Source organism: Euprymna scolopes, chromosome 34 (genome assembly GCF_053919585.1).
Source record: "Euprymna scolopes isolate OS-2025 chromosome 34, ASM5391958v1, whole genome shotgun sequence".
In the NCBI taxonomy this organism is placed as follows: Eukaryota; Metazoa; Mollusca; class Cephalopoda; order Sepiida; family Sepiolidae; genus Euprymna; species Euprymna scolopes.
Window position 1 is genome coordinate 4,036,437 of NC_136515.1, and position 26,365 is coordinate 4,062,801.

The following is a 26,365-nucleotide window of genomic DNA, read 5'->3' on the forward strand; positions in this document are numbered from 1 at the left end:
CAAATATTTTGAAGATCAAACTGCTTAAAAAATTAATTATAGCTCTTTCTTTAATAATTAAATTACTCTCAAATATTTTGGTAAAATAATCAGAAAAAAGAAAGCCAAATTATTTTTAAAAGACCAAACACAATTTCTGAAAGCGTTTTCCAAAATTTTGAAGAGTATTAAAAAAAAAAAGAAAGAAAAAAAGCCAAATTCTCGAAATTTGGCTTTAAAAAGGCCAAACTGGCAACCCTGACGCGAGCGACACCTAACGGGAACAGATGGAAAACTAAACTCTCGTTCCGAGGAGATTTAAAAAGAGAATAATTAAAAATAAATTTACCTATCTTTTTTTTAAATACCTTAACAAAATTTGACACCAAATTAAAATTGCGATCGATTTTAATAGTTATTACAAAAAAATAAATAAGATAAAAAAAAAATTATCATCTTTAAGAATTGACTAGGAATTTTCACTTACCCGCCAACTACCGTCGTTTCACTAAGGAAGTGCAGAGACCATTAACTTATTACTAAAACGATTAATTATTGTTTTTTGTTTTAATAAAAGGAAAAACCGAATTTAATCATGTCAGAATCTGATCAGGAGAATATACCGCAGGAAGAAACGGTAGAAGAGGGTGATGAGGTAATAATATTTATATTTTCTTTGCACTTCATTCTTTGAAAATCTTTTGTTTTGTTTGGTCGTTTTGCCGGCACATGTATAAAGATGGCGCATTTTTTTTCTCCCTTTTTTAATCTACGATCGCAAATCTTTCCTATTATTCATAAATATTTAACTAAGATTATTTCCTTGCTTCATTAAAAACTTGATAATAGTACGGTAAACTGTAAACAATTAAATTAAACGGTTATATTGAAGTTTTTAGCTTTAAAAATGGCTTCTAACCAAACATGATTTTAAGTAAATTAATTCTAGTTTACCGAAAAAAGAAAATTGGTTCGATTAATAATTTAACAAAAAAATATCTTGATAAATATTGTTTTTTATTATACGTACATATATGGGTAAATTATCAATGCAACCGAATTATAAAACTTATTTTAATTTGGTTAAAATAATATTCCGATGGTAGCCATCTTAAAGCTAAAATGTTCAAGATAGACAAATAATTTTTACTTTATTAAATTAACGCTATTTAAGTATAAAAAAGAATATTGCGACTTTATAAAAGAAAAAAAAAATGGATATTTGTGCAGTTTACGAGCTGTGGTATTTATTTTTATTTTTTTATGATTTTCAGATTAAATTCTATTTTTTTTTTTAATAGAATATTTTGATTAATAAATTGTTAGGTGAAAGTATGGAACAGTTAAAAACACGGAATGGCTTTTTAAATAATGTTTAATATTTCAGCACGGTCCGTATTCTGCATAATTACAAAAAAAAAAACATTCTTTTTGTCTTTGATCGGTTTTTGATTAAATGAAATCGAAAAAGGATGAATATTTTATTTTTATTTTCCCAAATTATAATTTTTTGTAAAAATTGTTTTTTTTTGTTTTTGTTTTTTTTTCATTGATTTTAATTTCCGCCTTAAAAGGGGGGGGAGGCTATAAAATCGAAAAAATGTCAGATTTTTTTCTATTAAAACAAATTTTTAATTTCCTTGATATATTTTTTTTTATTCAATTGTAAGGTTAAAGTATAGAATAGGTACAAAATATCCTCCCCTCCCCATGTTAAGAATGGTTTTTTAAATAATAACGTTATTTTAGCACGGATCAATAAGTGCACTGCACTAGTACCCCTTTTTTATTTTATTATATTTTTTGCTATTTTTATCGACAAATATTCTAAACCTGATTCATCGATTGAAGTATAATATCTATATATAACTATTACTTTCATGTGTCTACGTAGTTTTCGTGTCTGTGTAACTTTGGTAATTTATCCACTGAATTTATTTTATCTAATACTAAATATTTGCTAAAAAAAAAAAAAAAAGTCAAGATCGGCACCCCTGTGTTGACAAAGGCTTTTCGGTTGGACGACCCCCCCCCCAAAAAAAAAAAAACAACAAACAAACTGTACTAGTGCAGTGCACTCACTTATTGATCCGTGCTGAAATAATAACGCTATTATTTAGAAAGCCATTCTTAACATAGGGAGTATCTTGAACTAAAAAAACAATAGTATTTGAACCTTTATAATAAAATGATGGTATTGCTTGCACTTATTCATCCGTGCTATTTTTTTAAATAGTATTTTCAAGTTGAATTAAAGTTTTTATTAAATTGTAAGGTTAAAGTATAGAATAGGTACAAAACACCCTCCCATATCCATGTTAAGAACGGCTTTCTCGTTATTTTCATGGAAAGTGTTCGACTGAGCTCCAATCTATGGTCCCCCCTCGCCAAACTTTCACAAGAAACACCCGTGGCGTCTAGCAGAAAACACTATCAATAATTCCCCCCACTCTTTATCTGTGTTTAAACCTAAACGTAGATTCCATGAACAAAGCTTCTTTCTTAGAACTGCACGCCTGTGGAATTGTCTTCCGTTTTCCTGCTTTCCGACTGACTACAATATGGTTGTCTTCAAGTCTAACGTAAACAAGTTCTTGATGAGCCGTTCCACTTAAGTTAACAAATTTACCGAATCTCCATTACTAACGGTTACTATATTTTCCAATTTCTACTGTACACTCTTTAACCCTTATCCTCGAGTGGCCTCTTGGCCTTGATATTGTGGTGATGCCATGCCTATGTAAAAAAAAAAAAAATTTTTCAGCACGGATCAATAACTGCAGTATGAAGTAGTACCAGAAATACTTTTGAACCGAAGTGTTACATTATTTTATTTTGGTACTAGTTAGTGCACTGCACACTGCAGTCCACTGCACTACTGCAGTGCAGTAGTAATGCAGTATTGCAGTACTGCAGTAGTGCACTAATCGTGCAGTGCACTAGTAACAACCACCACTGCAGTGGCTGCAGTGCACTATTGCTCCGTGCTGAAAAATATGCTTAAAATATAATAAAATAAAAAAGGGGTGCTAGTGCAGTAGTGCAACTTATTGATCCGTGCTGAAATAACGTTATTATTTAAAAAGCCAGTCTTAACATGGGGAGGGTGTTTTGTACCTATTCTAACCTTACAATTTAATAAAAACAGATCATAAAACTAACTTGAAAATACGATTTAAGAAATAGCCCGGATCAAATAAGTGCCCTAGCAGCACCATTATATTTGAAGATAAAAGGTCCAGTCACCTAAACAATTTTCTTTAAAATTATGACTTTTGAAGGTTTTCGACTATGCTGAATACGAAAATCGCATTTAGAAGGTGATCATCCCCCACGTTAAAAGCTATTTAATAAACTTAATCCCCCCCCCCTACTATTATGGAAGTAAGGTCTGTTATCGACGATAATCCGCAGGAAAAAAAAGCAAGCAAACAAACAAACAAACAAACAAACAAACAAACAAACAAAAAAAACAACATAAAATAATTATTTTTACGGCGTGGGTAAAGCTCGTTCAGGTCCGCCATTTTTTTTTTTTTAAATATCGTATTTACCTAAATCCATAACAACCGACACTTGAATTAATGGTTTATTTTATTGATGACACCGTAATCACGTGATTAAAATTTAAGCAGACGCAACATTGGGAGACAAAAGAATAAGGAGTTCCCTGTTCTGACATTTCACCTAATTTGCCCTCGATCAATGGAGGAGAAATCCTTCTTGATTAGGACAATTTTAATTTTTGTTCCTATTTTTTTTGGGGGGGGGGGCTTTTCCCCACATTAAAAACCTACCTGGTGTCTAACACTGCCCTCGTGGGGAGGAAAGTAAATAGGAACAAAATGCTGATTTAAAAAAAAAAAAAAATGTAATAGCGTAACGAAATTAAAAAATAGAATTTAAGGTTTTCAAAAAAATCATGAAATTAAATCCACCTGAATGCATTTCGGTTTCGTTGTAAACAAGTTAGCCATTTTAATCTTTTTTGTTTCTAGTTAAAAACAAAAACAAAATTATTTTAATGACATTTTGAAATTTGAAAGGATTTTGGGTTTGTTTCACAAATCCAGAGATTCAAAAAAGTGGTTAAAAAAATCAAATATATAACAAATAAATGTTACCAAAGGCAAGATAAGTTACTCTTCTACCTAGCTAGGTAAGTTTTTAGTGTTTTAATTTGATGTGAAATGTTTATTTGGCTCGAAAAACAAGTAATATCAACCGGTACGCGAGCATTAAAAAAAAAAAAAAAAATGGCCGCGTAACGAATACATTTCGGCCATTTTTTTTTGGTATACGAGTTGATATTACTTTTTTTTATTCAAATAAAAATTTTACATTAAATAAAAACACTAAAAATCTACCCAGCTAGGTAGAAGAGTAACTTATCTTGCCTTTGGTAACATTATCTGTTATACCCTTTTTTTAAATACTACTTACTACTTTTTCGAATCTGTGTGGATTGTAAAACAACCCCGGAGTGTGAAAGCCTTTAAACTGCCGAATAGAAAATCATTTTAGAATTATTAAATTCTCATGTTTTGACGAAAAAAAAAAATTAAACTCTTAAGATTTGAATGTTTTATTTTTTTCGTCAAAACATTTTGGGTTTGTATTACTGTACACATAGATTCGAAAAAGTTGGCAAAAAAAAAAACAAATATATAACAAATAAATGTTATCAAAGGCAAGATAAGTTACTTTTCTACCAAACTGGATATAATTTTCGTGTTTTTATTCAATGTAACATGTTTATTCAGCTCGAAAAACATGCAGTGTTTACCGATGTATTGGAAAATTCAAAATGGCGCCCGACACTCTCTTTAACATGGTAAGTTTGGGAAAAGATGTTATAAATAATAAACTAGACAAAATACTATTAAAAAAACACCGAGTATATGTCAACTTATGTCACGGTAACATATGAGCGAATTTCTAACAGTATTTTGTCTAGTTTATTATTTATAACATCTTTTCCTGAACTTACCGTGTTAAAAGAGAGAATCGGGCGCCATTTTGAATTTTCGAATACATCGGTAAACACTGTATGCTTTTCGATCTGAATAAACATGTTAAATTGAATAAAAACACAAAAAATATATCCAGTTTGGTAGAAAAGTAATTTATCTTGCCTTTGATAACATTTATTTGTTATATATTTGTTTTTTGACAACTTTTTTCGAATCTATGTGTACAGTAATACAAACGCAGCCATTCTTTATCATAGGAAAGGGAGTCTTTATTAACTTTTCCCTTGCACGGACGGAACTAAATAATTAATTTTTCAAGGGATTTTATAAAGGTACAAGTGCCGAGGATAAAATGTTAAGATTTTCCCATGAATTTTGTTCATTTGTTCATTTAAACCCAAGAAATGTAAAAGTTTGCATTTTTTTCTTTGTGAATTTTCATAAATTTAGACTCAATTTTACTATAGGGATTGTTGCAATATATTTTTTTGGCGCACAATTAGCCTAGGTGCTTCTTCGAAATCGGAATATTGAGTTTCAAGTAAAATCAATATTATCAACTTAATTGTCATGTCGCAGTAATTAAAATATCCAAGAATTACGAAAAACTATGAGGTAATGAAAATAGTTTTCGAAGACAACGAAAATTCAGTTTCTAGGTACGTGCAAAATGAATGTCGATGCTCAAAAAGTATATAAACATTTTGACTCCTCCCTTTACTTAAAAATTCACAAAAAATCAGGAAATTAACCAATTTTAATAAAATTTTCAATATTTATCAAATAATGATCACGGAATATAATGAACCCATTATATTTATTTGAATCTTAGTGGAAATGTATTATTTTGTTTCAACAAAAAATACTTTTACAAATGGTTTTTAGTAGTAAAAAAAATGATTTTTTTTTTTTAATGAAAATAAAGCATCGTAAATTATAACAATTAAAAAAAAATTATATTTTTTTTATGAAAATAAAGCATCGTAAATTATAACAATTAAAAAAAAAATAAATTTTTACAGGAATATTATGAAAAAGATCCTAAAATTCTTAATTTCTCGAAAGCATTGTTTATTTAATATTTTCACACAAAAAAATATTTTTAGATTGCATGTTTCGCATAATTTGTATACGTAAGATTCTAATATATTCATTACTTGAATGAATGTGAAACTTTCGGTGTAACATAATTTTTATATAATCTTAAAAAAATTTTTTTTTAATTTTAAAAGCAGGAACATAGCAAAATAATTAGATTAAGAAATGGTAAAAATTATACAAACGTTCACGATAGGAATGTATTCATACACGGTGGAGGGGGGGTCAGCACCCCCCCCCACCTCCCTTTAACTACCTGACGTCATTTTCAGACAGCCTTTCGACTCTTACATTTGGGCTTCCATATGTTTACATGTTTCCGTACATGTTTATAAAACTTCCGTTTTTTGCAATTCTGCAAAGGGCAAAATGTTGCTTTTGGGAGCTAATTAAGCTATTTTTTTTTTTTTTTTGTATAAACAAAGTTTTTTATTTATTTTATTCAAATTCTTGACTTTACTAATTATCTTTGAAATAGACACAGAAAACTAATTATCTTTCAAAGGATTTGTACAATAAATTTGTTTTAACTTCAAAATTTAGCTGAAATTGTCAGCCATGAAAACATTTTTCATTAAAACTTTTTTTTTTTTCGCATGTACAAATATTTTTTTCCTTTTGGGAATCATCTTTAGTCTTTAATCCTTTGAATACAATCAAAAAGTAGTCGGAAACCTACAAAAGAATTATGATAAATCGGCTTTCAAAATTATGCCTCCCTATCATTTTTTCACCATTTTTGCCCGTACCTAAATTTTGTTGATTTTACCCAAGATTTTCAAAGTTTTCATAAAATAATTACCTTCTTCCAATATGAACTTTCCAGTTTGTTTTAGCAAACCTCAATTTTCGCTAATTATCTATGAAAACTATTTTCATTAATAATTAATTTTCCACCTTTTTCGTATTTTTTAGATATGCTTATTACTGTGACTTGACAAGAAGCATTCACAAATTTTTTAAAATAAATTAAAAAAAACAAACCCTATTCTCAGTCTAAAATGCTATTTTTTTAAAGCCTGAATCAAGCTACCGGAACTGGATACGGTTGATTGTGTAAAGCAACGGAACAGAGTCACGAAAACGAAACTATATATATATTTAAAAAAATACTTTAGTTTAAACACTTCTTGTGTTATTACAAAACAAAAAATAACTTTTAAACAAAAAAAAAATTCTTGTATTATTAAATAAAACAAATTTTATTCAGAAAAATTTAGCTTTAACACTTGTGTTATCACAAAACAAAATAAAATTCTTGTATTATTGAATAAAACAAGCCAAAAACTTTGCCATGTTTTTGAATAAAAGGGAATGAAGCAACTTTAGTAAAAGCTCTATAACCACGACAAGGTACAGGGCTCTACATTGCGAGTGAAACGGCCACATTTGTGAGTGATTTTTCAAAATGGTGACTAGAAATAATGAAACGCTTATCTTTTGGCGATTGTATTTCTTTCCCTGACAATCTTCCAAATCTCACTACTGAGTGAAAAAAATATCTTTACAACTTTTTATTTTTATAAAACGAACAAAGTTAAATTATTTAAGCAATAAAAGTTTAATAGAAAAATGTACTTTGTTTTTCGAGCTGAATAAATATGTTACATTGAATAAAAACAAAAAATATATCCAGTTTGGCAGAAAAGTAACTTATCTTGCCTTTGATAACATTTATTTGTTATATATTTGTTTTTTGACAACTTTTTCGAATCTGTGTACAGTAATACAAACCTGAAATTTCTATTTATTATGAAACATAAGAGTTCAAATAAGTAAAACATGTTTATTTTTTCAAAATACACGTATTGAACAAAAACTTACCTTGAAGTTGCAATTAGAAAATGCTATAAATTTAATGTTTGTTTTTCTTTTTTAAATAGCGTTTTTTCTAATTAATTTATCTATAATCAGTTGAATTGCCAAGAAAAAGAAACTTCCTAAAAATTAATTAATTTTTAAGATTAAAACGATTAAAATTCCATTATTTCAAAATGCTCCGTTACAACATAGATTTTTGTGTTTAAATTTTTTAAAAATATTAAGTTTTAATATAAAAACATGACTCTTGCCAGCTATTTTATCGCCAAATTAAAACCGATTAAAAAATATTATTGCACAAATATTAGACATTTTATATACCACCCTCATATTTTGTTTGTCTCCTTTTACCGAACAAAAGTATGGAAACCGGTAGTTAACCAAATGAACACTCGTAAAACCGTATTTGATATTTAATATACACAAATGTTTGTAATATTATTAATCATTAAACTGTGTAAATCTTAAAACCTAACAAAATTATAACAAAGATTAATTATTAATTGCAGTTTGAAGAAGATAAACAAAGGCTGTAAAAAAATCATTAAGTCGCGTCTGCTTTTCCATAGTTCGTATAGTTAACACAAATCTGACGTCACAGAATCATGCGTTCCTTGTTTTTTTTTTGTTTTTTTTAAATTGTTTTGGCAATCCCTATAATACAAGAAGTGTTTTTTTTCTTTTTCGTGATTAATTTGATAATACAGGAAGTGTTTCCCTTTTTTTTGTTTCGTAATAACACAAGAAGTGTTAAAACTAAAGTAAGTTTTTAAAAATAAATATATAGTTTCGTTTTTCGTGCCTCCGTTCCGTTCGGTTGCCTTACACAATCAACCGTATCCAGTTCCAGTAGCTTGATTTTTTTTTTTTTTTTTTTTTTTTTTTTTGATTTTTAAAATTTTTTTTAATCTCCTCCCCCCCCCCCCAGCACTGATCTTGGAGATTGTCGAATTCTGATTAATTTTTTTTATTTAAATATATAAAATAAAATAATTCAAAATGTTTGCCCTTCGCATCAATTTTCATTTTAATAATTTATTTCTAAATTATTGATTAATGTTTTTATTTGACCTTTGTTTTCAAATTCTGTTAGAAATGTGAAAAAAAGGGGGCTAAAAATGCGATAAATTCTTTTTTTTTTTTTTTTTTTTTTTTTTTTTTTTTTACTCCCCTCCCAAATTTTTTTCACAAAACGAATAATTATAAGTACAAGAAATTAAAAAAAAAAAAAAAAAAAAAAATGAATTTTATCCAAAATTTTGTTGAGATATTTCAGTGGACACTAGACTACAATTGAACTGCGTAAATTCTTAGGACGCACGTATGGAGGTGGACCCCCCCCCCCCAGTTTTTTATTTTGTCATTTTTTTATTTATTTATCTTTTTAGCGGATTATTATCAAATGATCACTAATTTACCAGATTATATAACAAAATGAAATTCAATATTTAACATTTTTAATGGGTGCTTCGTTTCTAATACAAACATTCTAGTAAATTGATTTATTTTGGCCGAATTTAGCGAATTTAGCCTTTTTTTTTTTAAGGCCAAATTAAGCCTCTTTTTTTTTTTCTTTTTTTTTTTAAGGCCAAATTGCTTAAAAAAAAAAAAGAAGCAAAATTTGCTAAATTTTGCAAAAATAAGTCGATTCTTCCAAAATGGGGGATCAATTTACTAGAACCTTGTATTATAAACGGAGCACTCTTTTAAAAATGTCAAATAATGATTTTTTTTTTTTTAATTCTTTTTTATATGTTGATAATTTGGTAGATTAGTGATGATTCGATAATAATTCGCTGAAAAAAAAATGAAAAATACGAAAATAAAAAAGTTATAGTTGGAGGTACCGCTTCCACATGTGGGCCATTCTTAGTTAAATCTTATTTTTCTGTTCATCCCAACATTTTTTATACAAAAAGAAAAAGGAAAAATCCATTAAAAGAAAAAAAAAAAAAGAAATACGAATCATTTTTATTCACGCTTTTATTTTTTATTTTTTTAAATTTTTTTTTTATTTTTTAGGTAAAAAAAATGGTACTTAAGATAGGCAACAGGTCGAATTAAAAAAAAAATGTCATTTTAAGCAAAAAATAATTATTAGTACTTAAATTGTAGTGTCAAAAATGGTAATATATCCAAAAATTAGGAAAATTCATCAAATAGAATTGTTATTGTGCTTCTAATAAAAAAAAAAAGAAAAAAAAGTCTGTCGCTATAAAGCTAAAATGTAAGTCGCCATGAACAAGTTATCCAAAATTGGTGTTCTGAGTTATGTCCTCCTGTGTGTGAATTCTTCACCGACATCTAAGAAAAATGCGATTTTATCCAATTTTCTAAATTACTTTTAAACTAAAAGTAACTTTCTACTCGATGAATTTTCGTAAGTTTGGATATATTACTGTTTTCACCATGACGAGTAAGTACTGTTTTTGCTTAAAACGACATATTAAAACAACAAACAAAACGACAAAAATAAAACAATCTGTCAACTTTATCTTACTAAGTAAAAAAAAAAAATAAATAAATAAAATAACGCATTAACTTATCTGCATAGGCACTGAATTATTTTAGAATTTGGGTGAATGATTTGGCGTTTAAATAAAAAAAAAAAATTTTTTTTTAGCGTAAAATGATCCCATATTTCCGGCCCATTTAGGACAGTTAACCAAGATATTTTTGGCTATGTTTTCTTTTTTTTTTTTTTTTTTTTTTTTTTTTTTGTGCAGTGGCGGGGGGCAGTTATGCATGGCTCTACGACATTTTTTTTACATAGGCGTCGCCACTTATCAAGGCCGATAGGCCACTCAAGGATAAGGGCTAAAGAGTGTACAGTAGTCAAAAGGACAATATAGTAATCGATAGTAATGGAAGTTCGGTAAATTTGTTAACTTAAGTGGAACGGCTCATCAGAAACTTACTTAGGATTAATGGTAATAAATCGCACACTTACATGCAACGGATGCAAATGTTGCTAATTAGACATTCTGATCAATGACATGTGGTTGATTACAGACGCAGTTACTGTTTTTTGACATAATTTTTGTCACGTACCATAACGTAAGCGCATACATTGCACGAGCCGCAATATACCGTAATAATGTGAACGCATGCGTTAAGTGCCATTAAATTGTTAAAATTTGTTGAACTTAGAGGAGAACGACATATTCTAAACATAATATTTCCTAAACTACTAAATAAAACTGCCGTATCATCACCGAACACATCATATCGAACTTAGGCCTATAGCCACGTCTAGAGAGTGAACATTGCAAGAGCTATTCCAATTATTATTAAGCCTCCCACTGAAAAACCGGGCATGTGCTTACATGCTGGCAAACACACTACAGTGAGGTGCAGAAGGAGTGTGATTAATTACTAGGATTACCGGTATATATCGAATGCACAAACAAGAATGGCGTTTCCTATGTTATGATTGAGCGCAGAGTCGCTCTTGAACAACATTTCCAAAAACATTACTTATGTATTAGTCGACCCCCCCAAAATAACCTTAAAATCGTCTTCTAGAAATTCGACTTATATGCAAGTATATACGGTATGTAGGTGTGAGTTTCATGAAAGTATTTCTGTGAAACAAACTGGATTCGAACTTGACACACCTAGGTTATTGATCCATGTTAACCATTTACCTACCGTCATTGGTTAGCGTTTCATGCTTATGCAGTCATCAGTGTATGATGTGACAAGCTTATATATATATATATATATATATTATATATTTGTGTATATTTAGGCAGCATTTTCTCATTTAGACAAATATTATTGAATAGCAATAGGAGATTGGAGAAGATAAAAAGGAAAATTGTAAAACAGAATAATTCCGTGCTATTCAATAATATTTGTCTAAATATATATATATATATATATATATATATATATATTTCATGATGTTTTTAGAGATACAAAATTTAAATATTGCAATTAGGAAGGGAAGACTTTTATTATGATTCATGATTAAAAGTAAATTTGTATATATATATATAAATATATATATCTTCTCTCCAAAAAGGTGGGAATGAAGAGGGAACAGGAGAGGAAAGAAAAAGGAATGGGGAGCCAGCTGACCGGTTTCGACCCTCACTTCTCAAAGCTGTATCGAGGAATTAATCTCTAGGGTATTCGTCCATAATGCTGTTTTATTTTAATCGTTTACCCACTTTTTTTTTTTTTTCTCCCCGTAAATTAAATAAAACGCCATTTTAATCGCTTTCATTCTTTATTTTAAAAATTCCCTCGATACAGCTTTGAGAAGTGAGGGTCGAAACCGGTCAGCTGGCTCCCCATTCCTTTTTCTTTCCTCTCCTGTTCCCCCTTCCTTCATTCCCACCTTTTTGGAGAGAAGATATATACAGGGTGTTTCAAAAGTCTTGTGAACATAACGATTTTTAATAACTCAAAAACTATTAGGAGTTGAAAAATGAAATTGGTACCGTTGGAAAGGTTAAAGTTTCAAATTTTGTGGGGAATCTTCAAAGTTGCTCAATATGAACACCATTCGTCACACGGCAGACATCTAGTCGATAGTCCATTTCCTGCCAAACGCGTTCCAGCATCTTGACGTCAATGGTTCCCATAACTGCCGTTACTCGAGCCTTTAGTTCTCTTGGAAGGGGCAGCACATAGACTTGTTGCTTGACAAAGCCCCAAAGGAAAAAGTCACACGGGGTAAGATCTGGAGACCTAGGAGGCCAGGGCATGAGAACGTCATCACCTCGCCCAGATCTCCCAATCCATCTACCAGGCAGCCTTGTGTTAAGAAACTGCCTTACTCTAAGACTCCAGTGTGGTGGTGCACCATCTTGTTGAAAAATGAAGTCATCAGATTCTGCTTCTTCCAACTGAGCCATTAACCAGTCTTCCAGCATGTTGAGATAGGATTCACCAGTGATAGTTGCCTCTTCAAAGAAGAACGGTCCATAGACACCTTTCTTGGAAATTGCACAAAACATGTTCACCTTTGGTGAATCTCGCTCGTGCTCAAGAAGTTCATGAGGATTCTCAGTACCCCATATGCGAGTGTTATGCTTGTTAACTTTGCCATTCAGATGGAAGGTCGCCTCATCGCTAAAAACAAGCCGGTCATCAAAGCCGTTATCTTCCAACTTCTCTTGCATTGCAATGCAAAAGTCACGGCGAAGTGGCTTATCAGTGTCCTTCAACTTTTGGACCAACTTGAGCTTGTAAGGTACCATTTGCAGTCGTTTCCTTAAGACACGCCAGACAGTCGTTGGAGCAAGCTGAAGTTCCCTGCTGGCTCTTCTCACTGATTTACGGGGGCTCCGCTGAAAGGCTGTCCGAACTTGCTCAACTGCATCTTCAGAAGTTGAAGGGCGACCTGTTCGCTTACTTGGGCACAAACACCCATCTTTCACAAATTTAGCATGCCATCTGACATTGGATTTCCTTTCAGGGTCTTCTTTTTTAAATTTCCTGCGAAATGCACGTTGAACACATGTCCACGATTCAGTCTTTGCAAATTGGAGGACGCAAAATGCCTTGTCTTGTTTAGAGAACGCCATTACTGCACCTGGAAAGATAAGACGAAAATCATTAGTATGACCAAAAACTTGATTAAGCAAGCTTTAAAATGGCATCAGTTTCATTTTTCTACCTGGAATAGTTCATGAGATATACGCATTTGTAATGTTCCCAAGACTTTTGAAACACCCTGTATATTTATATATATACAAATTTACTTTTAATCATGAATCATAAAAGTCTTCCCTTCCTAATTGCAATATACACACACACACACACACACACACACTATTAGTTCAGCCCGGCTTTGCCCAGGCTCTATGTACTGTTCATAAATTTATGTACATATGTATATATTAAGAAGTTTGACTCATGTCCAAGTAACCTACGTCTAAAATTTCAAGTGTATTGACCCAAAATTGGTGGAGGAGTTTGGTAGAATTTTCAAGGTCAAATCATTGAAGTTTGATCCCTTGACAGCCAAATTTCTGGCCAAAAACCAATTTGAGATTTTCCCAAATCTCAATACCCCCTTATGTTAAATCTCGAGTTTGTAGCTTGAAAATTAACAGGGTAGTTTGGTAGGGAAATGTACACACACAATTTCACTTTTATAGATATATATATCTCGGTCAATAATAAAGTTTATTTAAAAACACGCTGATTTACTGTGTGTGACAGCGTTTGTTAAAAAAAATTTCTATGTTCTTAGCTTTTAAACTTGGGAATTTCAATTTAATTCTAAAGAATACAGAGTAAAAAACAAAAAAAAAAAAACGTCTTCACTAATTTATTTGGCGTTTTAATATATTTTTTTTTTATGTTAACTTTTAAAAAAAATTTTTTTATTTTATCCAGGAAGTCGAAGCTGAAGAACAGGAGAGCGAGGTTGAAGAAGCCGAAGAAGAAGAGGAGGAGGAGGAAGAAGAGGCTGAAGGGGAAGATGACGCAGACGATGCGGAATCTGAAATATCTAAACCTGCGTTAACAGCTTCAAAAGCTGCTAAGGGCATTGTTCTGAAGCAAGCGCCGAAAAAAAATGGTGAAGATGCTGAAGCTTATGAGCATCGTATTGTAAGTTTTTTTTTTTTTTTATTATTATACCTCTTTTGCCTTCTCTAATGATGGGGGTGGCATAAAACCTTTGATACAACTTTACAATCAAACAATTTAAAAGAAAAAAATTTGTGAGTGAAGGGACTTGATACTATTAGATTGATCCAATAAAATTTTATCGCTAGCATTTTGAGATGGAAAACGAAACTGGCACTAACCCTGAAGTGGATTTAATCGACTTCCTCTAAAGGAGGAAGTTTCATGGGAGTATGAAATCCACAAATGGTCCCCAGTCGCATGTATATCCCTGTTAGGGGAGATGATGACCTTGGATTTTAGCTCCTCTTGCAAGGAGGTGTCAGCATTCCCCTACATACAGCACTTTGTATTTCCAAATTGATCATCCATCGTTAACCATCATCGTTAGATCACCGAAGCTGATTTAACGAGAACCGTTGTGTCAACGTGATTATGCCGTGTATCATCACTAGCATGTTTCAGTTCTATAACTAATATATATATATAGTAAATGAGATGTGTTAGTACGATTAATCCGATTTGAAAAAAAACTTTTTGGAGAATCGGAAAATTTCCACTTATTTTCCAATTCCGGGTGCATCTTGTCAAACTCAGGGAATCCACAGGGGGTAGCAAGCTGTTCTATCAGCCATAACTTGGTTCAAGTCCTCCTAAGTATTACGCTATTATATTTCGTGTCATCCTGCATTGCGGATCGAATACTTCAACCTCCAGAAAAGAAACAAAGTTTACAACCACTCTATCCACGGACAATTCTAGTATGAAATTTAGGAGCCTTAAACCTATTTTGTTTCAAGATGTAAATAACGCTATTTATCTATATAAATAAAATGAACTCATTTTTTCCCGTCGGATTTTGACCTTAATAAGATTAAAAATCAAGATATTTCATGCAAATATAATATGCACAAACGGCAGAACAATATCTGAGGTGTGTTATAGGCTTATTATTTCTCAAATTCCTCGATAATCTTAGATTTCTATACTTTTTCTGCTGAGAAGTCACGGCCAAAATCGGTTAAGATCAATGGAAGTGGTAAAATATTTTCTCTCTTATAAATTCCTCCTCCCCCTGCCACCACTTAACACCGTTTGGGGATCGTTCACAAGGAACAGTTGAGAAGAGAACACCGGTTTGGCTTCGTAGTTCTTTCATGTGAAGTTATTTAAAATCACTAAACTAAGCTGCAGTGCTCTGTGGCGTAGTGGTTAGCGTGCTGGACGATTCACATTATATTTTCACGTTCGCGCCGACCTACCGTAGTCGTTTTTTTTTTTTTTTTCCTAAACAACTGGAATGGACTTTTCTTGGTGGCCGAACTGTTAACGTTGCAGATGTTTTTATTTTTTTTTTTTTTTCACACTTTATTTTCCTACTTTTACTCATGACTCCGGGTTTGATCCTTCCTACTTACCTACCATAACATTTTTTAAAACTCCCCCCATTCCCCCCCACCCGGAAACAAACACTCGGGCAACGCTGGGTACCCCCGCTAGTTATAATATATATACAGAAGAACCCTGCGATGCGGTAGCCCTAGGATACATTTTTTTTTTCCAGGTTACAATGTGGAGTATAACGATTTTCCCGCCCCTGGTTACAGTATTTGCCCTGTCTTATGGTGTTATTTGATTATATATGTATTTTGTTAGTAATTTTTAATGCCGTATCCTGAGTTTCTACTGTATCTATAAAAGTGAGAACCTGTAAGGACACTTCTCAACCTATATACTCAACCAATTTTTGATCTTCAGACTTGAAATTTGATATATAGGATATTTAGACACAAAGAAAACTTTAATCTGTTTTCATCAGAAAAAAATGGCTGCTAAGGGGTTATAAAATTAAAAAATTGGTTATCTGTTTGCTAACTGTTTCATGGATGCGCATGTGAATTGTTCACATGAGAGATTCCTTATGTTAAGAATAAGTAGTTTGAAAACAACTTTTAAAGAACGTATCATGCTGATCTAACGTTATCATACTTGATTCACTGTCTTTAGGTTTTGGTTTCAATCTTGGCTCAAGTATTTTTTTTTTATTTTTTTTTTTATTTTTTTATTTTTATTTTTTTTTTTTTTTTTACTTGCAAGAAGTTAACGATTAAGAAAAAAACATAATACTCGCATGCACATGTCTCCGTTTCTGTTTTCATGAAAATATAATATGAGTATTTTATGATTGTGGAACAGCAGGTGTCCGTGCTAGTACATATATGATGATGGACTCTCCCATCGATTGCGACGTATGAGCTTCTGCCACAACAACGAAGTTTCTTGGAAATCCACACAGATTATTTGTTTATAGTGGTGAAGTCTTTGTGGAGAACCAACCACACTTTTTGGTATTACCGCTAACCTTTGTCAGTGCAGACGACTGCCACAGGACAGAGTATACAGTAGATCGCAGGTTTTTACATCAGTTATATACGGCACAATCACGTTGACACACTGGTTCTTGCCAGATCACCGAAGGTAAGCAATGTTAAGCCTGGTCAGTACTAGATGGGTGACCACTTGGGAAGGCTGGGCGCTGTATATACCGTGCCGAGGCGTACCTAGAAATTTCCAGGTTGATATCTGCGAGCACATTAATTTACTGGGAGAGATGTACCCCCCAGTCTTCGTTAGGATATGCATATTGGAGAAGTGTGTGTGTGTATATATATATATATATATATATATATATATATATATATATATATTAGTTTTCAAGTCAAATTCTAAAAGCTATAAAATGCATGCTAGCATAAGAAACTGTTTCATCAAATGAAACATCTGCACATGTTTATTTTTACAACTTTTTTTTTTTTGTTTCTTTTATCAAGCAGTCTGAATCATGAAATATAGCAGTAACAATTTTTTATATAAATAAATGACCTGGTGTAGAGTGGTGGCATGTTAGTAGCTATTTTATAGGGAGAGAATATGCTTGTTACTTTATTTATTTATTTTTTTAGAGGCGGAAATCTTGGGATAAATGATTTAAGATGTAGAAAAATTTTCATGATGAACACTGTGCTGTTGATATTGAATGGAAAAGATGTGCTCTGTTACATCAAATATAATACCTGTGTTCTCATTTGTCTTGTGTACCGTATATTTGAATAAATGGTTTAAAATAAGTCAAAACTCAAAAATCTTATTCAAATATTTAGAAGAGTAACATATCCGACCTTTTAATAATTATTTTGTTGTCCACAGTAAAACCTGTCCATTAAAAATTTTTGCCCCCCCCCCCCCCATCCCGACAAAAGGAGGGAGGACCTGTAAATTCATCTGTTCGTCCGTTCGTCTGTCCGCACTTTTCTCAATAACTACGCCTTGGAATTTTTTGAAATTTTGCACAAACATTAAACATGATATGAGTAAAAAAAAGTAACGGAACGGATTTTCCGGGAGAAACCTGAGATGAAGTGATAAAGATTGACCAGAAAGAAACGAGGATAAATGAAGACCTGGACAGTGATAGGATGATTTTGAAGTCGGTTTCTAAAAGGCCATGTAACACATGCTAACATACGAGGTGCCTTAAATGTTTCCAAACTTTTTTTTTGTACGGGCACTTTTCTTGAAAGTACACACATGAAACGCTAGTCCTCTTCGAAGTAATCTCCTCCGGCTGCAATGCACTTGTTGTACTGTTCCAACAACTTTTGGAAGGCTCCATGGAAGTCCTCTTGCATGCGCGTGTCAATCACTCTCGTCACCGCATCTTTTATTTCCTCAACTGTCTCATAACGACAACCTCTAAGGTTTTCCTTGAGTTTGGGGAATAAGCAAAAGTCACAGGGAGCAAGGGATGGACAGTAGGGAGGCTGAGGAACTGTTTTGGTGCTCATCTTGGTTAAATAGTCTGTGACAAGGATGGAGCACCCTTGGGACAAACTTTGCGCAAATCTGCCATATCTTCAGTTCCCACACTGACATCAAACTGTTTACTCATTGTCTGTATAGACACACGATGGTCCTTATCCATGCAATTCTTTATTTGGCCAATCAACTAACTTGTTCAGACTTTCTTTATCCCCCTACACCTCTCATCATCCCTCACAGACTCGCTACCTCCCTTGAATCTCTTACGCCACTCAAAAACTAATGCTCAATTCATGCAAGATGGTCGAAAAGCAGTCTCAAGCATTCCGTACGTTTCTGTGGCATTTTTCTCAGTTTAAAACAGAATTTTATTGCATATCGTTCTTCTAAAGTGTCATCACATCCAGATTACATTTTTGAAATTCACCAACTGTAACAATCAAGCTTTAGTAGAATGTATTTCAGTTTTTTCTGTAGCTGTTCATTTGAACCTGAAATCATAAAAGTAGGTCAGTCATCTCCTAAAATGTATAGCAATAACATACCAAATTTTTTAGAGTCTACGATAATTTTGAATGCCTGTACAAAAAAACGCCTGGAAAATTATTGAAGGCATTTCGTATGAAAAGATGCTAAATCTTTATTTTCACTGAAATTTAAAAAAATTTTAGTTTGATTATGGGAATAAAAACAGACATGAAACAGATGTAAAATCAAATATGATGACAACGTCCAAATTCTCTATTGTCTTACACGTGTTCCACGTTTATTTTCACTACAACTTTGTGTTTTAAAAATTTCAGGTTGAGGACAGGGGCAACAGATTTGATTTTCTGTTGAAACAGACCGAGCTCTTTGCTCACTTCATGTCTACAGGAGGCCAGGGCAACAAAGGACCTGCCAGTCCATTAAAGGTGAAACCTGGACGGCCAAAATTAAAGAAAAATGATGAGAAAAGTAAATTGGTAGCAGTTGGGGAGTGAGTATCGTTTTTCTTTTTTTTTTTTCTTTCCTTTTTTGCCTTTATATCCTTTTTATTTATTTCTTTTTAATTTTTCTTTGTTGTTTTTTTCTTATCTCTTTCTTCCTTGTTGTTTTTCTTGTCTTTGTTTTTTGCTTTCTGTTTTTCTTTTTTGTTTTTTGTTTTTTTTCTTTGTTTTTTTTTGTTTTTTTGTTTTGTGTTTTTTTTTTCTTTGTTTTTTTGTTTTGTGTTTTTTTTCTTTGGTTTTTTTTCTTTGTTTTTTCTTTTCTTTATTTTTTTTTTTCTTTGGTTTCTTTGTTTTTTTTCCCTCCGATTTCCGTCTTCTTTTTTGTTTTCTTTTGTTCTTTTTTTTTTGTTCTTTTTTTTTTTTTTTTCCTTTTTATAAACTAATAACATTAGAAAATTTTGCACGTCTGTATTGACATTTCTATTGATCACAAAAAATTTTGCTGTTTTTTAACTTCATGAAAATTACTTCAGACAAGGCATGAAGCCATTTGATATAAAATGCTTTAAAAAAAAAATCAGATATGGTCAAAAACCAGCCAATAATTAGTGTTAGATGTGTAGATTCCGGCTCCCTTTGTCAGAAATATCACTGGGGGAATGTGAGATCTAAAAGACCAAATAAAGGAATCTACAGTTGCAAGACTACTGAAAGTAAACTCGTGGTGTACTTTCTTCATTTTCTAGATGAATAGCCATCTTTTTTTTTTTTTTCTAAAATCTATATATAAAAGACAAACGCCCGCGAAGGCTTTTTTGGGGGGGTTGGGGGGTAATTATGTTTTATAACTTTTTACATACCCCCTAAATCATAATATCTACATTTATTTTGATCGACTTTTATAAAATTTGCGCTATTCCTTCCTCTCGTGGGTTTGTTTGGCTTTTTCGTATATATATATATATATATATATATATATATATATATATATATATATATAATATTAAATGATTATGCGGTATTATAAAGTGTAGAATGTTTATTAGAAATGAAGGTTTGAAAGTTTTTTATTCGATGCTGTACAAATGAATGTTTCTCCTGTATATGGTCACCTTGAGTGTTGCTTGTTATTTTATTGATTTTTTTTTTTTCTTTTTTTTTTTTTCTTATCCCTAGTGCCAAAGATGGTGAAGGTACGAAAAAAGGCGACAGTACAAAGGCCACTGATGAAGAGTAAGTTAAGCTTCTTGTTTTCGGAAGACATTAAAAATTGGAAATCTCAAGCATATTTACCCCCACCCCCCACTTTCTCCTAATATGTTGCGGATGTTCTTGCTTTTGGTGAACTTCCGTTTTTTTTTTTTTTTCTGCTTTTGTTTATTTACGTGTTTTTATACATAAATCTTTGGGTTTTTTTTTTTTTTATCTATTTCTTTATCCCTTTACCTTTCTCTTCCAACCCGTTCTGGTTTTGGATATGACCTTAAACTATATCCAGTGGTGAGGCCCCAGTGTGCAGGCTTTGGGGAATGTGGAGCATGTAACACACACACACACAAAAGCATATGAACAATTAGATATGAACACACACAACCGCATATGAAACTAGACGATCATACGCACACGGAATTCTTTTATGACACGCATAATCTCCTTTCATTCTAATAATAATCATTCCATGACAACAAATACAATTATGGTCCTCCCCTTTTATGTTATACACCAAACGTCAATTTGGTGCCCCTCTATGATAACCCTAGTGATAACTTCAATGATAGCACTATGTAACAATTCCCGTTTCACAGCTACCTTTAATACAATACGTCGTCTTACTTCTTTCGTGGTCCTGGATATGACCTTAAACTATATCTGATGGTGAGGCCCCAGCTTGCGGGCTTTAAGGAGTGTGGAGCCACTCTTTAATTGCCATTGCTCCCAGGTCCACTCTGACCCGGAGTGGTAGTACCTGTTAGGGTTCCAACAATGGGTTAAATAGAAACGGACTTGAAAACAACAAATATATTCTATTAAAAAAATCTTTTTTCAAAATAACTGGATTCGGCATTACATAACCTGAAAAGGGTTGATATGCCGTAAAAACAAACAATTACCCTAACCTCCTACTTTGGTGGCAGCTACTTTGTGAAAACTGCACCCAGGTAGTTGATATCTTCTATATTTCCAACATTTTGATTTTGATTCGTGGCTAGCAGTCAGTTATTAATGTCTATAGAAATGATACAAAATATATTGGAGTGTGGAGCCACCCTTTAATTGCCATTGCTCCCAGGTCCACTCTGACCCGAAGTGATAGTACCTATTAGGGTCCCAACTATGGGTTAAATAGAAACCGACTTGAAAATAAATATATTCTATTAAAAAAATTATTCTTCTAAATCTTTAGATTCGGCATTAAATAACCTGAAAAGGGTTGATATGCCGTAAAACAAAAACAATCAACCAATCAATACAAACCTTTCTACCTGAGTATGCACACATGTCCATACCCACATTTAGGTAGAACTCGTACATTGATAATACCGAAAAGTAACCCCCCCCTTCCCCCAATGCAGAACCTTACTCGGTTGACCCTCAGTTCAGAAAATGAATCTTTTTGTAACCACCAAATTTAAAACACAGATGCTCAGAACATCAGGAAGATTCATGCAGAGAGTTTTTCAGTTTTTGTTTTAGAGAATAGCTATCTTTTCTTTTTTTTTTTTTTTTTTTTTTTTTTTTTCCTGGCACTGTTGCATTTTTAAGCACCAGATTCTTGTAAATGTCCACTCGGGTTCAACTGGATGCTGACATGAATGGCCTGAATATGCCAAGTGCCCATCAAATTAAAAGGCTAAGAAATGGAAAGTAACATTTATCGGATACTATTTACAATGAAGAAACAAAAAAAAAATATATAGCAATAACCTGCTGCAAGTTTGAATAAATATTCTTTTCTCGTTGTAAATCGGTAGAAATTGTTATAAGCGTAATTAAAAACTAAGGTACTATTGTATCTTTCACTGGTTATTTAAAAAAAAAATTTTGAGGTGAAAGGGGTTATGATACCATCGCTAATATAAGCATGTTTTTTTACGCTGCATTTCTTGCCCCTCAATTCCGATGGTATTAATTTGGTTTCATGACAGTATTTAAGGACTTGCTCCTTCATCTGTAATATTTTATCTAGGCTCGTTAAATTCGTTGTTGCGTGCTCCATTATTATGACTGATTGAAATTAAAGAACTTTATTTTTTATTTTCTTTTAATTTAACAAGTCGTCTGCTTTTTATTGGCTCATCACGTTTGGCTGATCAACTTTATCAGCACTTGGCATGTTCTGGCAATTTCCATCTGCTTCCAGTTGAGCCGAGCAGACATTTGTGAAAATCTGGTGTTTAATATGCAACCGTGCCCTTTTTTCTTTTTTTTTCTTTTTTTTTCTTTTTTTTCTTTTTTTTTCTTTTTTTTCTTTTTTTTTCTTTTTTTTCTTTTTTTTTCTTTTTTTTTTCTTTTTTTTTCTTTTTTTTTTTCTTTTTTTTTCTTTTTTTTTCCTTTTTTTTCCTTTTCCTTTTTTTTTTCTTTTTTTCCTTTTTTTCTTTTTTTCCTTTTTTTTCTTTTTTTTCTTTTTCTTTTTTTTCTTTTTCTTTTTTCTTTTTTTTCTCTTTTTTCTCTTTTTTTTCTCTTTTTTCTCTTTTTTCTCTTTTTTTTCTTCTTTTTTTCTCTCTTTTTTCTTTTTTTTCTTTTTTTTCTCTTTTTTTCTTCTTTTTCTTCTTTTTTTTTTCTTTTCTTTCTTTTTTTTCTTTTTTTTCTATTTTTTTCTTTTTTTTTCTTTTTTTTCTTTTTTTTTCTTTTTTTTCTTTTTTTTTCTTTTTTTCTTTTTTTTTCTTTTTTTTTTTTTTTCTATTAGATGTTTTACTCATCTTCTCTATCTCTTCATTTTCAAGCCACCGACATCGCCGGACAGAACAGGAGGAAGACGAGGAATTGTTGAGTGAGAGTAAGAAAACCGCGACAGTTGAAACCCGGTTTGAAACATCTCCTTCTTGTAAGTTTTTTTTCTTTTTTTTTCTTTTTTTTCTTTTTCTTTTTTTTTTCTTTTTCTTTTTTTTTCTTTTTCTTTTTTTTCTTTTTTTTTCTTTTTTTTTCTTTTTCTTTTTTTCTTTTCTTTTTCTTTTTTTCTTTGCTTTTTTTAAATTTTTCTTTGCTTTTTTTAAATTTTTCTTTGCTTTTTTTTAAATTTTTCTTTGCTTTTTTTTAAATTTTTCTTTGCTTTTTTTAAAATTTTTCTTTGCTTTTTTTAAAATTTTTCTTTGCTTTTTTTAAAATTTTTCTTTGCTTTTTTTTAAAATTTTTCTTTGCTTTTTTTTTAAATTTTTCTTTGCTTTTTTTAAAAAAATTTTCTTTGCTTTTTATTTTTATTTTCTTTCCTCGCAAGTAGTGTGAGGACGATCAATCAGAATTGGGGAAAATTGGAACTTTTCGGGGTACAAAGTTCAATTTATTTTATTCATTGGTTCTTTATCGAGAATTAACTTGCCTATTCCCTTTGTTAAATTTTCACATCTATTTTCTAAATGTTTTAATGCCTCCATCCCAGGGAGTTCACTTGATTAACGAGGTTTTAGATGCAAGAAGAATAAGATTGTGGCATTTGTTACTGTAATTAAATTAACAAAACCAGAAAAAAAAAAGTGAAAAACAAATATGCATCAAATGTTACCAAAAGCAAAACTCTTCTACCTACCTAGATAAGTTTGTGTTTAAACTTATTTTAAAGCATGTTTTTATTTCAAAACAAACTTAGTGTTCACTTTGTTCAGTTGGAAAAAAAATGGCTGTCTATAAGAACCCTTGATAACTGCACAAAATCGAAAATTAAACAAATACTAGCAGAAACACAAATTAATCATCGAGCAAGAATGTCATGTTCTTCAAGTACTTTGCTTAGTTTTTGATTTTTGAGCAATTAGGCAAGATTAAAAAGTTAGAATAAGCGAAAATGGTTATCATTTTATGCTAATTTTATGTGCAGAACTGAACATTTTTAAAAAGCATCAGATATTTTCATGCACGCTCTGTTACATTTGATCCTTTGTGGTTTTCAGCTAAAGGACTGTATGATAGGAGTTAGGTTTTAATTTGGTCAGGCAGAGATCTACAAGTTTGCCATTCGACTTTGGTAAGGCAAGCACCACTTGTAATATCCCCCCCCCCCACCCCCGAAAAATTATTATACAAGTGATCGTGTTTGAATGGTCTCTACCAAACTACTCTGTCAATTTTTGGTCTTCGGGCTTGAAACTTGATATATATAGAGGATTTTGACCTGTGGAACCAATTTGATTTTTTTTTTTTTTTAGCAAAGCTAGTTAAAATAGCTGTTAAGGAGTCCAAATTGGAACTTGGCAGGTGTAAGTCAATTAAACATGTTACTTCTAAACATGTGGAAATATGCATTTATATGTAAAAGTTAATTTTTTAAGCCTTCTTATCCATCTGTTAGCTCAGATGGTAACAAATAATGTCGGAGATATAACTGATGTCAGCCGAGTCATATTTTAAAGTTTTTTTAAACCTTTGAAATCACTATTGTATATTGGGTACAATATAATAATCAATAGAGTATTGATGCTATAATAATAAATAAGAAATCTGCATAAAACAAAATAAAAGAAAAATAATATATTCAAATGTATTTTATGGCCGAGCCAGGTCGGGTGCCACAACTATATATTGGGTACAATATCGCATTAAGAATTGACTCTATAATTATTATAGAGTCAATTCTTAATTAATACAATATTGTTGACTCTATAATAATAATTATGAAATCTGCAAAAATTAAAATATATTTAAATGTATTTTACGACTGGGCAATGCCAGGTGGATTGCTAGTTTGTTTATCAATTGAGCTTGTGGTTTTTGTTTTTGGAGAATTCTTTTGTTGCAGTGCTGACTAGATTGGATCAGCACAATGATTGGAGTGATCATGGCTAGTGACGCACCAACCCGTATTCATAAAGTGTTTTATTTTTAAAACTAACAACTTTTAATGTAGATATAAATTTATTACTTTTGTCCTTTTTTCTTTTCTCTTGTTTGATTTTTTTTTTTTTTTTTTTTTTTTTTACTGTTTTGTTTACTGGGGGGGGGTACTTTTTGTTTACTTTTTTGGGGTTTAAATTTTTTGTTCAAATTTTTAATTTAGAAATTTAAGTTAAAATTTTTTTTTATTTTTTTTTATTTAATTTTACATTTCTATTTTTAAAATGTTTTTATTTGAATTAAAAAAAAATTTTTTTTTTTTTTCCTCCCCTCAAGATGTCGTGTCAGGAGAATTACGAGATTACCAAATCCGTGGTCTTTTTTGGGGTTTAAATTTTTTGTTCAATTTAAGTTAAAAAATTTTTTTTTTTTAATTTTTTTTTTAAATTTTTTTTTTTTTTTAATTTTTTTTTAAAATTTTTTTTTTTTATTTAATTTTACATTTCTATTTTTAAAATGTTTTTTTTTTTTATTTGAATTTAAAAAAAAAAAATTTTTTTTTTCTTTTTTTCCTCCCCTCCAGATGTCGTGTCAGGAGAATTACGAGATTACCAAATCCGTGGTCTTAATTGGATGATTTCACTGTATGAGCATGGCATCAACGGAATTTTGGCTGATGAAATGGTCAGATATTATTTTTTCTTATTAGTTATATTAGAAGATACATATAAACAATATAATTAAACCTAAATGTCATTTAACCTGACATATTCCATTTTTGATTCTGACTAGCCAGTTTAATCAAAACAATTATTCAAATATACAACATATACACGGTTGCTTTATTATTTTATTAGTTATTAGTAAGATAAACATGGATCCAATATACAATAGGCACTCCAAGTTTAATCTAAATAGCATTTAAGCTCACGTATCAAATTTTGATTTTGACTAGCTAATTCTCATTTGTTATTATTGTTGTACTATGTTATTGGCATGATAATAATTTAACATCTATAACTATCTTGTGAGATTTGAAGTAGGACCTAAATAGCATTTAAGCTGACATAATTAAAGTTTGATTCTATCCAAAGCAATGGCAGAAACCGTAGAGGAAGATCTCCAGTCTGTAGTGGAATGGGGACGAAAATGGATGGTTACATTCAATGCTGC

At 31.2% G+C, this 26,365-nt stretch overlaps 1 protein-coding gene across 2 annotated transcripts in view; it reads left to right on the forward strand.

Annotated features, from left to right (window-relative positions):
• The first annotated feature begins 265 nt into the window (after positions 1 to 265).
• LOC145259092 (SWI/SNF-related matrix-associated actin-dependent regulator of chromatin subfamily A member 5-like) overlaps positions 266 to 26,365 on the forward strand; it is a 69,353-nt gene continuing 43,253 nt past the window's right edge. Inside the window, exons 1-6 of one of the 2 annotated variants that reach the window (XM_080116739.1) lie at positions 266 to 634; positions 14,226 to 14,441; positions 19,082 to 19,257; positions 20,384 to 20,440; positions 23,152 to 23,252; positions 25,776 to 25,876. In XM_080116739.1, the coding sequence (XP_079972865.1) occupies positions 575 to 634; positions 14,226 to 14,441; positions 19,082 to 19,257; positions 20,384 to 20,440; positions 23,152 to 23,252; positions 25,776 to 25,876 (711 nt within the window). In that variant the 5' untranslated portion in view covers positions 266 to 574. The remainder of the gene's footprint in view (positions 635 to 14,225; positions 14,442 to 19,081; positions 19,258 to 20,383; positions 20,441 to 23,151; positions 23,253 to 25,775; positions 25,877 to 26,365) is intronic. The other variant, XM_080116737.1, reaches the window with a different exon arrangement.